Source organism: Oreochromis aureus, linkage group 3, assembly GCF_013358895.1.
Source record: "Oreochromis aureus strain Israel breed Guangdong linkage group 3, ZZ_aureus, whole genome shotgun sequence".
NCBI classification, from domain to species: Eukaryota; Metazoa; Chordata; class Actinopteri; order Cichliformes; family Cichlidae; genus Oreochromis; species Oreochromis aureus.
In genome coordinates, this window is record NC_052944.1 from 90070847 (window position 1) to 90083994 (window position 13148).

The 13148-nt window shown below is 41.0% G+C and overlaps 2 protein-coding genes across 3 annotated transcripts in view; one reads left to right on the forward strand and one right to left on the reverse strand.

The window, feature by feature from the left end:
• The window catches only part of LOC116320990 (nuclear factor 7, brain-like), a 1074516-nt gene that overhangs the window by 856900 nt on the left and 204468 nt on the right, over nucleotides 1–13148 (forward strand). The gene's annotated exons all lie outside the window — the stretch shown is intronic.
• Nucleotides 2894–4947, reverse strand: LOC120438396 (nuclear factor 7, ovary-like). Its single transcript, XM_039608803.1, has 2 exons — nucleotides 4771–4947; nucleotides 2894–4671 (listed from the first exon to the last, which is right to left on the reverse strand). The coding sequence occupies exon 2, from the start codon at nucleotides 4652–4654 to the stop codon at nucleotides 3266–3268; it is 1389 nt and encodes a 462-aa protein (XP_039464737.1). The 5' UTR covers nucleotides 4655–4671; nucleotides 4771–4947; the 3' UTR covers nucleotides 2894–3265.

A 13148-nucleotide genomic window follows, 5' to 3' on the forward strand; every position in this document is an offset into this window, starting at 1 on the left:
TAAATTTTTGGAAAGCTTACGAAAACACCTTACTTAAGGGTATGATTGGTGAATTATAAAAGGCGCTATTGCCCAGGAGACCCCATTCCACTATTTATATTAAAGAAAGGTGGGAAAAAAAAGTTGACATTTCAAAATCAAACAAAGAATGGCTGATGCCATGTAAATCGATATGGAAATGTATGAACTCTGTGTCACGGGATTTCAGTTAGAAATGTCTGATGCGTTTTTTTTTTATAACACCAAACCAGATGACACATTGGCACACGGGTACCCTCGGTTGTTGGAGAAGGTGTGGGGTGCAGGAGGTGGGGCACTGGCACGTATTCTGGGATTGTTCCAAGATAAGCCCTTTTGGCAAGAGGTCCAAAAAGCCTTAATCACCATATTTAAGGCATATAATATACCTTTACAATTCTCTACTATATTCGTAACTGATCTTGATCTTGATCATCTGCAGGGCATGATAAATGAATATCTCTTTAGGATCCTTGTGGCAGCCACCGAAAAAGCAGTTACAAAATGCTGGCTCCTTCCCGCGCCACCAACCATATAAGATTGGAGGGACATTGTGAATGAGATTTATGTAATGGAGTCAATTAGATTCTCAATACGTCTTAACAAGAATGTTTTAGCAAAGTTTAAGCAAAGAAAACACATCAAAAATAAATAAATAAATAAACCTTTGGCTCGAGCCACTGCAGCTTTTCCAGACCACAATAAATGATCACACTGCAGACTCTGACATATTTGGGTTTAATGTCAGGGGATGTTTGTGGATGAAAGTTATGATAGATGAAAGTTTTGGCGTCAGCTCTGTCAGTGTACAGTGTGAGTGTCTAGAGTCACAGAGTAGCTGGTTTTAAATGTATCTATAAAGTTTATTTCATTTTATTTCGGCTTCAAAAAACAGTCCAAGTTTATTTCTTTGGACTGTTTTCACTTAGTGCCACCTGGAGGACAGTCAGCTCCCTGCAGCAGCTCTGGAGGACTGTTAACTGATGAAGAGCTGGGACTGCACAGCCTGCTTCATCACCGACTTCTTTAAATAAACATGACCAGGATCAGTCGCAGCACCTCAGACAAACATTTGTTACACAGCAGCCGCCTTCACACCGACTGAGCTCCATCACAGCTTCAGAGCTCAGCTTACTAAAGTCCAAAGTTTATTTCCTCTCAGGTTTCTTACTTTCAGTAAAGTTTGACTTTTAGAGCCCTGACCAGCATCCTGCAGCATCTGGAGCAGCTGTGTGGTGCTGTCATGGCAATAAGGATCAAAATCTGTGGGGATGTTTCCAGCAGGGGTTATAACCTGCAGTTAGCAAGGTGTACCTAATAAAGTGGCAGTGTTTATGTCACAGTGCAGCACCATCAGAAAACGGTGGTTTACATCTCTGTTACAGGAAACCTGAAGAGTTAAAACACAAGAGAAGAAAATCTAAACGTTACACAAAGAACATAAAAGAACTAAACTTCATAAAAACTTCACAAATGATGCTTTAAATGAAAAATAAATCCTGTAAATAATTCAACAGGTCACATATTAGAACCACCTTAACTAAAACTCTGTAGCCGCTCACTGTGGTTTGTCCCAGCAGCTCTTAGGAAACAAACTGCTAACTTCAGTGTTAGCACACACTGTTAGTAAACTATGCAACACAGAATTCAGGTTTCAGTTGTGTTAAGTTGTGAAGTTGTGATGAAAGTTTTCTTACTGACACAGGTAGGATGGTCAGGCGTCCTCTGTTCCTGCACCGTTCATGAACTGTCACTTATAAAATGCTGCCAAACATCAACTACACTCAATAACTAAACGTGTGCAGGTTAAAGTGATGGGCGCCCAGATCTGCACTCCAAATAAAAACAGACTAAAGGTGTTTCCTTCACAAACAAAGACAATATTTACAAAGATCTCACAGGTAAACTGTGAGCGATCACAACAGCATCTCATCCTGACTAACAGCTTTTAGATGCAGGGAGAGCGTCGTGGTTCAGAGGTGGTTCAGCAGATGATGAAGGCCTTTCTGTTGCATTGTGTAGTGCTGTGGATGCCATGATGGTTGACTGGGTCTGGTTCTACTGAACTCAGAAACACTTCTGAGGTATTTACACCTGAAGCCTCATTTAATGTGAGTCAGAAACAAACGGCTCACCTGTGATTAATGGATGTTTCCTGCATTTATATTTCCACACAGTTTATTTCTTACAGCAGGAAAACTGAACAGAATGTATGTAAGAGGTTAGAGTGAGGATGACGTCACTTAATACAGAAAATACATGTTTGTCTGTTTTGATGATGAAGGACTTCTTTAGCTCTGTAAACAGCTACACTTGAGAGGACAGAGGTGATTTCATGGATCAATAACAATGTGTTTATCAGCTTTCATCATCGCAGTGCAGACATGACGTCAGATCTATCAAAGTGAAGGCCGTCTCTCTGATGACGTCACAGAGCAGAGTCGTTCTGTCCAATAAAGGATCTCAGATCAGCTGCTGCCATCTTGTGGCCACAGTTGGTTACTGTCTCTGAAAGTTGTCTCATGTTTCCTGTTGTCCTGTTAACAAAGGCTGGAGCTCATCATGCTGAGAGGGGAGCAGCATTTTTTGGTTCTTCACACATGTTCATTATATTCTGATGATCCTGGATGGAGACAAACTACAGATAAGTGTGTTCAGCCCAACTAGTTTATCTCATTACAGCAGTTTGATGTTTCCTTTGAATCCCCTGAAGATACTGACAGTGAAGCACGTACATAATACTGCAGCCTTTCAACTCTGAGCTTATTTAGTTCTATTAATACACTGAAATCTCATTTGTGTCATGAAGAAAGTCTTTAATCAAACAGAATTCAAATATCAGAAACATTTCATATATGGAGTTAAACATGAATCATTGTTTCAACAATATATTTATTGTTGTCATAAACAGACAAGAAGACAACAACAAACTGCTCCTCCCATTCAACACATGTCAGTCCATATCCCAGCAAACTAAATCATCTCCATTTACACACATCAAATAGAAACATGAATCACTTGTAATGATTAGAAACTTGATAGAATTTCAAATCTAGTTTGGGGAGTCATTCAGTGAGAAACAGTGAAATGATTTTCCATGTGAAAAGGTGGACAGCAGAAACAGAAAGAAACAGTGAGAACTAAAAGAGAAACAAAGAGCTTTGGAACAACGAGGCAGCAGGAGGACAGCTGCAGTTTAACAGCTTCAATTCACTGACAGGAAACAACATTAGAAATATCATCATCCTCAACTCATCTGCTCCACTGACACTGACACCTTCAAGGGACACACCTTCACTTTACCACCAGCGTTGATGTATGGAAACATCCTGTGAGTGAAAGTGTGTGTGAAGGTGTGTATGTGTGTGTTAGTATCAGGATCAGAGAACGACAGCTTTCCTCTGTTCCAGTCCAGATTCACTCTGATCCTCTGGAGCTTCTTCTCTACTGAGAGAACAGTGGATGGAGCTGATGGTGAGAGTGCTGAGTATTTACCTTGAGAGAACCATATTGTCCATAATCCAGTTCGTATGACTCCCTTCCTCTTCACAGACTCTGCTAACACACCCAGGTCCCACCCTGTACTGTCTCCAACTTCAACATCCCAGCTGTGAGTCCCTGAGTTAAAGCCCTCAGAGCCCAGGACAGAGGGGAACACATCAAACCTCTCTGGATTATCAGGAAGCTGCTGCCTCTCTCTTCCTCCTCTCACACTGGTCAGATCTTCAGACAGGATGAGTTGTGGATGAGCAGTGTTTGGGTCCAGAATGACAGGAGTGTAGGAGACCATGTCCTTCATGTTGTTCCAGATGTTGAAGGTCAGGTTGCCCAGGTGTTTGGCCTGGTCTATCAGAGCTCCTGAGGGCAGCTGTGGATCATCCAGCAGGGGGCAGCGCTGGACTCTTTCCACTGCAGCCTTGTAGTTGTGCAGGAATGAGACGTCTTCAGCTCTCAGCTCCTCCTCTGTGGCTCTGACTGAGTCTGAAAGAGCTGCTATCTCTCTGCTCAGAGCCTCCATCTTCTCCTTCATCATCCCACTCTTCTGCTCCTCTTCCTCCCTCAGTGCAGCCAGCCTGGCCTCCTCTTCCTCTGCTAGAAACTGCTGAAGCTTCTTAAACTGCTCCTTAATCTGCCTCTCTGTGTGTCGGGCCTGGACCTTAATGTGTTCTGCTGTTTGACCAAACTTCACTTGAACTTCTTCACAAATCTTTAACTTCTTCTTTAAGGGCTCCAGAGTTTCCTGAAGTTCCTTCTTGTGTTGTTGTGCAGCTTCATCGATGGGTCTGAATCTGTGATTGGTGTGTTCGTCTGAGTCTCTGCAGACGACACACACTGGCTGGTGATGGTCCAGACAGAAGAGTTTGAGTTTCTCAGAGTGCAGACTGCAGAGAGCCTCTGAAGCTCTCTGATCTCTCTCCTGTAAGAACAACTCACACAGGTCCTTTAAAGCTCGGTTTAAAGGTGGATCATTGACTGATATTTTCTTACAAACTGGACACTCGTGTGTTGGTCTCTCTCTCCACCATCTCTTCAGACAGTCTTTACAGAAGCTGTGGCTACATGACAGAAGAACAGGATCTCTGAAGACCTCCTGACAGACCGGACAGCAGAGATCCTCCTCTGATCTGGAAGCCATTGAGTCTGTGAGTGAAGCTGAAAACAGCAGACAGGAAGTACAGTCAGTCCTGGCTCCCTCCTCCTCTACCACCTTCACTGAAACTTCCTTTGAGTCGTGTTTTTGCTCAAACTCACATTCAGTGTGTGGAGCGTCAGCAGCTTGAAGCAGCAGTGTTGGAGTTTTCCACTTTTCTCTCCTGTAGCTGGACTCACTCAGAGGAAGCTGCTAGTTTGGTCTGAACTCAGTCTGATCGTCTGTGCGTCTCTCTTTACTGAAGAAGAAGAACTTCCTGTTTCCTGGTTTGTTGCATTTCAGTGATGTGAGGGGAGGAGAAAAATGTTGCTGTTTCACTTTTAACTAAGATGTGTTTCAATCCTGCCTGTAGCTCAAAAACTATAAAAGAGGTTTTGTTCCTTTTCACCTCCACAGGTCACAACATGAAACCTGTTGTGAAGTTTATCAATAAAGTGTCACTCGGTGGTGCAGCTGTTTGTCAGCTTCTATTTTAGACTTTGTTCTGGTTCTTGTTCAGGTTCCCAGCAGTGTGAGTGTAATGCAGTCACACACACACAGGTGGTGTTAAGGTGGATTCACTTTGTTACAGACAGTGGTGTTATTTCTTGTAACTAAGGGTGTGTTTCACTCCAAAGTTCAGACATTAACCTGCCAGAAGTTGTAAAAGTTACTAATAAAGAGCTTTTATCTCATTTCACATGCAGGTCAGAGCATGAAAGCTGTGATGCAGCAGTTTGAGGAAAATTGCTGCTGATATAAAATATTTTTTGTGGTTTTACAAAATATGTAAAAGAGCAGAAAGAAAAGAAATAAGTGTAAAGAGTGCAGCAAAATGCATGTTTTAGTGTGAGTTGGTTCATCTGATCTGGTTGTGTAAAAGTCACTGCATGACACTGAGTGTTACTTTTGTGTTACTGACACTCATCTCTGACTCAGAGAAACGATTTCTCCCCTGTGATGTTCACACAGTGGTGAGTTACATGTGTGTGGAATTTTTACTCTTTTATAGAATAAATTTTTCTCTTACTTTATTTTTCTGTTATTTAGTAAAAATTCTTTCAAAGAAATAATGAATTCTCCACACGTGTTTGAAGGTTGCTGATACGTTCATCTAGCACAGACCTATTGCTGGAATGCCAAGATAATTCTACTACAATGGCAAAAACAAGACGCAAGTCACCAGAGCTCTTTGTGTTGCTCGTGCATGAGGGAGAGAACTGTGACGAGCGCTGTTCCTTCTGCTCGCACCCCAGTCACTCTCAGTTAGCTCCCCCGTAGCACTGCTCTTTATTGTGGTTACATGAATATGCATAGGTTCATTAACATATGACGTCTTACACAGGCATACATGTGAACAAAGAGTACCAGTCTCTCTGTGTGTGTGTGTGTGTGTGTGTGTGTGTGTGTGTGTGTGTGTGTGTGTGTGTGTGTGTGTGTGTGTGTGTATATGTATGTCAAGATGTGACCCTGTGAACGACTCCCCAAAGCTCGTGCCAGGAGTCCAGCGGTCCACCTAATCAAAGGGCTCTTGTACTTAAACAGATACAGAGCAGGTGTCCTCCTATAGTATAAATCAGAAAGAGAAGGTACGACCTCTCTCATGACCCTAGGATGTGTGTGCATGCCAGAACACTCTGGAAGGCACGCAGAGTCTTTGCAGACTGCTAAGGATCAAACCTCTATCAATATACAATTGATTATATCCTCTAATCATATATGATTATATGTTTCTAACCATAAATGACAATCCAACAATATAAACCTAACATTTTCCACCCTGTTGCATTTATGCCAGAAATTTCCCAGTTATAAACACCTTGTGTTTGACAGTTTCAGTGCATTTTATACCCAACATCTATCAAATCACCCAAATTACTGCAGAAGTACACAGTTGATAAATGTGTTAGCAGTTATCCTATTCCTCATTGATCTCCCACACAGGGTAAACTGCATGCAAATAAGCAAATTAATGTTAATAGTCAAACATAGGAATTAACATTTGCAAAATCATTCCAGCTTTGTGGTGCATCTCCTCCAGGTGTGTAAATCACACATGCTGACACAGTTTTGTAAACGGACTCAGGCGCAGACCTGGGGTCCGTTCTTCGTACCTCGCTTACTACATCCAAGATCAAATCATCGCGCCAACTTTGAGCTCGCTAATCCGGTTCTCCGAACACACCTGTTGTTGACGATGAGTATAGCTGGATGAAGTAATGTGAGATCACTGTGTGGCTTAAAAGGGGCTACGCATCGATAGTAGAAACATTGATCGGCAACCCTTTGATTGGTCGGCGAAGATGTCGAAGGAGCGCGCTCAGTATTTTTCGGCAGCAGAGCAAGAACTCTTGATTGAGGGATATCAGGAGTTTCAGAGTTTAATTAAAACGCAAGGGAACACTGCAAAGGCTGCAAAAGCAAGGAGAGAGGGCTGGCAGAAAGTTGCTGACAAATCAAACTCGTAAGTGATCCATGATATTACATTATATCATGTGATATTATATTATACCACATTATATTATATTACATCATATCCTCTTTCACATTAGAGCCACAACAGGACCCACTAGAACATGGGAACAAGTAAAAGTGAAATATAAGAATATTCTACAGAATGGTAATATTTATCACTTATATTGCTTTTAGTCTATGACAAGAGACCCTGGAATAATCTGTTTGTTTATAACAGCAACCAAGAAAAGGGCAGAGCAAATAAAGACAGGTGGTGGTCCTGCACCCCCTCGTCACACCCCGGCAGAGGAGCTGGCCCTAGGGTTGAATGCCACCAGACCCATTGTCCAAGTACTCCACAGCGTGGCTGGCAAGAAAGGGTATAAAAGAAGAAAAACCAATGACATGGCCTCCTTGTTCACCTGATCTGAACCCCATTGAGAACCTGTGGTCCATCATCAAATGTGAGATTTACAAGGAGGGAAAACAGTACACCTCTCTGAACAGTGTCTGGGAGGCTGTGGTTGCTGCTGCACGCAATGTTGATGGTGAACAGATCAAAACACTGACAGAATCCATGGATGGCAGGCTTTTGAGTGTCCTTGCAAAGAAAGGTGGCTATATTGGTCGCTGATTTGTTTTTGTTTTGTTTTTGAATGTCAGAAATGTATATTTGTGAATGTGGAGATGTTATATTGGTTTCACTGGTAAAATAAATCACTGAAATGGGTATATATTTGTTTTTTTGTTAAGTTGCCTAATAATTATGCACAGTAATAGTCACCTGCACACACAGATATCCCCTAAAATAGCTAAAACTAAAACAAACTAAAAACTACTTCCAAAAACATTCAGCTTTGATATTAATGAGTTTTATGGGTTCATTGAGAACATGGTTGTTGTTCAATAATAAAATTATTCCTCAAAAATACAACTTGCCTAATAATTCTGCACTCCCTGTATAGCGCTGTCGTTCTAATCGTGCAGATCTGCTCAAACAGAGATTATCAAACAAAACTTTCAGTGCACTGTGAAAGTATCAAAATAAAAGGCCTTGTTAAGTCATGACACATGATTCTCATCTCAGGAGGGTAAATCATACCAAACCTAATTGGCAGGTTCAACTTTGCAACAAAAGACAAATCATCAGCCAAATTAAACCCAAAACATTCATCCATCAGCCACACACCACACAACATAACCCTATTGTCTTATTAGATATGAGTTCCCTCCACAGGTCTGTGTTTTTCAATCATCTGGGTCACAGACCCGTTTTTTTTTTTCAGCTTTCCTTGTTTTTTTCTTTCCCCATCATGAAACATGTGACATGTTGTCATGTATTCCTGAAAACAAGTTTGTTCTCATGTAATCAGAGTGTATATCTGGATGCAAGCTTCTCCATACATCAGAAACAGGAAACTCAACCCTCTGCTACATCGTATTCACTTGTTTTATAATCCAGTCATCTTTCCCTGATCTAGTAACAATCAACTGATTTGCATATCAACTCATAACCCACTAAGTTGACAGGACAACAGAAATGCATGTTCAAAATATTATCACAAAAGAGAATTTCCCTCATACAGTAAATTACTTGTGCTGCACCAATCAAGCAGAAAGCATCTCCCAATTTACTATATTAACAACTAAATTTATTGTCTGATCACTGGTTGGTCAAACCAGAATCTTTTTTTTCCTTTCACAAAAGTTAAACTGTTGTCCTGAAACTTGGAGAGTTAATTGTCAGCAGTGGATAAATTCAGCATTTGATAACAAAACTTGTCTGTTAAGTTTTTTCCTGCTATAATGAATCATTTTTCCTAATATACTATTAGTCCACCTGTCTATGTATTACTTTTCATCACACTAAGCGACTTGGACAAAATGATAAACAGAATCACATGCTTAAGGTGCTGTCTAATCTTCATGAGCTCTATTGTATTTGTAAGTGTTAGTAGTGTTAATGCATTTTCTGTTTGTGTGTGTGATGTTGTGGACGTTTCTCTTTGAAGTGTTTCAGACTCCTTCTCAATTTTCCCACTTAAAGCAGTCAGTTTTCTTTTTCCCAGGTTTGCTAACCCAAATTTGATTTCCCACATTAAATAACAGCATTCCTCTGTGCCCCCACCTGCTCCGTCTTGCACCTTGGTCTCCTCTCTCACTCAAAGCAGTGTAGCGGCAGATCAGCTTCATCCTGTGCTACTTTCCACTGTCTCATTCAGTGCCATTCCACTCCAAACATGGCAGGTGTCAAACTCAGACAGTCTCCTCAAAATTCCTCTTCACACACAGTGAAGTTGCAGCTTGTTGGAAACACAGTGCCATTCATCCAGTCAGTCAGGATGATGGTTTTCTCTTCTTCTCTGATGCCGTTTGTCCACACTGCTGATCCAGGTCTGCTTTTCACCTGCAAGTGACACACTGAGAGATTTTCATCATTCTCATCACTGATTAAACAACACATCCCCTCTCTCTGGTTTTTGAATTCTCCTTTCTTAAAAACAGAAAGTGAGATTGTAGTTGTTCTTGACTGAGAAACACACAACCTTTTTCATCCACAATGTAAATTTGTTTCTTTTTGTGTCCACTAGTGTAGCTGGTGACCTGCAGAATCACCGTTCTCACAATTGGAGGCAATTACTTTTACACAGCGCACACACACACTGCGACGTCAGGCACATTCACACTCACTTTTTTCATCTGCATAAATAAATCATATGGCCAATGGTATGTGCCATGGTGATCCATAAGTATGATCACAAGTTTATTTAATTATATTTCAACCCAACAAAACAAACAAGCAAAAACATGATGCTGATGCTATAAACGCTTTACACACATGAATCAGGGTGCAAGAAAAGATGCTGCCCATCTGAGGTTTGAGGAAGAAACTGAACTCACAGATAGCTGCATGTTCAAGTTATCATAGCTCTGTTTCCCTCCCTCTGATGTGTTCTCAAGCAGCTCCTACTCTGAAAATGTGTAGCTTGCTCATCAGCTTAGAAGTGACCACATATTCAATTCAGCTTCTCCATCTTGCAGCTTTAGCTGTTTTGTACAGGGTTTAGCATATTAGTTGTTTGTATAGGTGTGCTCTATATTCAATTCAATTCAATTCAATTTTATTTATATAGTGCCAGATAACAACAGTCACCTCAAGGCGCTTTATATTGTACAGTAGATCGTACAATAATAGATACAGAGAAAAACCCAACAATCATATGACCCCATTAGCAAGCACTTTGGCGACAGTGGGAAGGAAAAACTCCCTTTTAACAGGAAGAAACCTCCGGCAGAACCAGGCTCAGGGAGGGGCGGGGCCATCTGCTGCGACCGGTTGGGGTGAAAGAAGGAAAACAGGATAAAGACATGCAGTGGAAGAGAGACAGAGGTTAATAACAGATATGATTCAATGCAGAGAGGTCTGTTAACACATAGTGAGTGAGAAAGGTGACTGGAAAGGAAAAACTCAATGCATCATGGGAATCCCCGGCAGCCTACGTCTATTGCAGCATAACTAGGGTGGGGTATCGTCACTGATTTCTAGAATCAATTCAGTTCTGATTCACAAGGTCATGAATCGATTTGATCCATGATTCGATTTAATTCGATTCGATTTGATTCAATTCGATTTAAATCTGGGAAACTTTGACAGTCAGAAATATTATAATTCAGATCAGTACATTTACATATTTTTGTATCAATAAAAAGGAAGCTGACACGAGCAAGACTTTATCAAAGGTGTGAGCGTCACAGCAGATGCCTTTGTGTCAAAGTAGCTGAAGATAAAACACAGAAAAACATGAAGGTGGTTTTCCTGGCCTGGGATTTTATAAAAATATTCTGCAGTACATCAAAAAAGAAAACCATTAATCAACATATGAACGTTACCTCGGTTTTGTTAGAGACACGGCGTTTTGCATTTTGCATAATTTAAAAAAGTTTAAATTTGTTCAGTATTGAACGGCAGAAATTAGGTTTTCTTTTCGGAAGTATGTAAAAGGAAAAAAAGAACAGCAGCCGACAGCGCTGTAAACAACGATAGACTTGTGTGTAACAAGCAAGCGAATAATGCAGAAAACAGATTTTTAGATGGGAAACTGTTCTTGATGTACAGAGAGAGAGAGAGAGAGAGAGAGAGAGAGAGAGAGAGAGCTGTGCATGAAGTGTGACTTTATCCTGGTGGAAGCAAAACAGCAAAAGTCAGAGGGAATTCATGACGATGTTTATGTGAAGCGTAGTTTGGATCTTCTTTTGCTGCTGGTTCGGTCAATATTGTTTGGAGAGAGATAAAACTAACAGCTTTAGAATCAGCGCAAAAAGGGCGTGAACACAAAGCGCGGACCCGCCGACGGATCAGAATCAGCGAGCTGTGGGCTTTCAGCCCGACCGTGTCCGTGCCGTCGGGTGAGAAAGGCGACATCTAACTGATTCTGATCCGCGGGTCCGCGCTTTGTGTTTACGTCTTTGTGCAGAATCCGTGTACCTGCTCTCATTTACTGTCTTAGCTGTTTGGTGGTTGTTGAAATTTTTTGAGGTTTCACCCAGGGGCGATTTTAGCCCATTTTTGGGGGTGCTTCAGCCCCAAAATGAATCAAAGCACCCCCAAAGGTTTCTTACTTTTTTTGACAATATTTGCTGTTTGTGTGACACACTACTAAAAATATAAAAAGCATACAGTACTGTACTTGTTTGAGATGTAACATTTTAACAACAAAAGTATAGATAACCCCCCCTCCCAAAATGGTTTTTTCCAGCTCGCCTCTCCCCTACTCTGGCTCTAGCGCCGTTGCTGCCAGAGCGATGGTGGCTGAGACGCAGCGGAGCGGAGGTGTAAGTGCCCGGCTTAAAACAGGACATGTTAGCTGCATTTAACCTTCAGTTACTCTTTGTATAGTTATATAGGAGTCATGTTTCTTATTAGCTGAAAAACATTACACCCAGGTAACCTGCAGTGTTGAAAGCGTGTTTTCCGACAATGTTTGCTACCCTACAATCCGTCCTGCTCTGTAGTAAATTCAGCGACATTTGACCGTCCTGTTGCTCCCACTGAAATGTATACAGCCTATTTAAAATCTAAAACTTAAAATTTTCCGTAGCCTGCTGTTGTTACCACTGTCCTGTTTGAAATGGATACTAACTAGCTAACTGACTGAATGCCCATTAACCTTATAACTCCTGGTGTGTGTGTGTGTGTGTGTGTGTGTGTACAGAGAGACAGCCAGGTTCATAATGGATATAAGGAAGTTTTTTCAAAAAAACGAGCCACATTCAGGTAAAAGTGTAAGAACAGATGATCCATCAATCAAGAATAATGTTGGATCAGTGTTTCAATGTTTATATCTTTTATTAGATGTTCATGTGGTTTGGTTATTTGCCTTTTGGTTGAAAGTACACCGAGAGAGGACTTTTTGTTAATGATCTTAATAGAATTTTTTTCATATTAATGTAATTTTTTCATCTAATTGAATACAATCTATTTGTGTATGATTGTCAGTCCAAAGAGGGAGAGAGGAAAGAGGGGAACGTGAGGAGAAAGTACAAGGTCAGGAAGAAACAGGTATGAAAACAGACAGGGAACAGTGACAGGCAAAACAGAAACTGTTAAACTGACAAAGAGAAAAAAAAATTTTTACTCGTACAATCTGGAAGTTGTGTTCTCCCTATATTAAAGCTGCTCTACAGAATCTTCAAAACAAACTGGGTTGAAACATTTTTGACCCTCTTTAACAACATTCCTACATAACATTATCATTGATTGGGGAGATTAAAATTAATGATATATTTTTATGTGGTTCAGCCACAACTCTACTAAAACCTCAGCCAGTAACAGGTAGGCCAACTTTTGGACCGTCCAGTTGTCTGTATGACTGCTGCAGTATGTGCGCCACATTTGCGCACTATCAGAAAGTGCCAAACAGCCCTGGTAGAGTGAGGAGCTGTAAAGAGAAGCAGATGCTCTGTTTATATTCTAAAACTGTTGTAAGCTTGTTTCAAAGATTCTGTACAGCAGCTTTAAATGTTTTCCAAAAGCACACATACACTT

Excerpts from the sequence above, each read along its gene's own strand:
- LOC120438396 (XM_039608803.1), bottom strand. The coding sequence starts at position 4,654 with ATGGCTTCCAGATCAGAGGAGGATCTCTGCTGTCCGGTCTGTCAGGAG.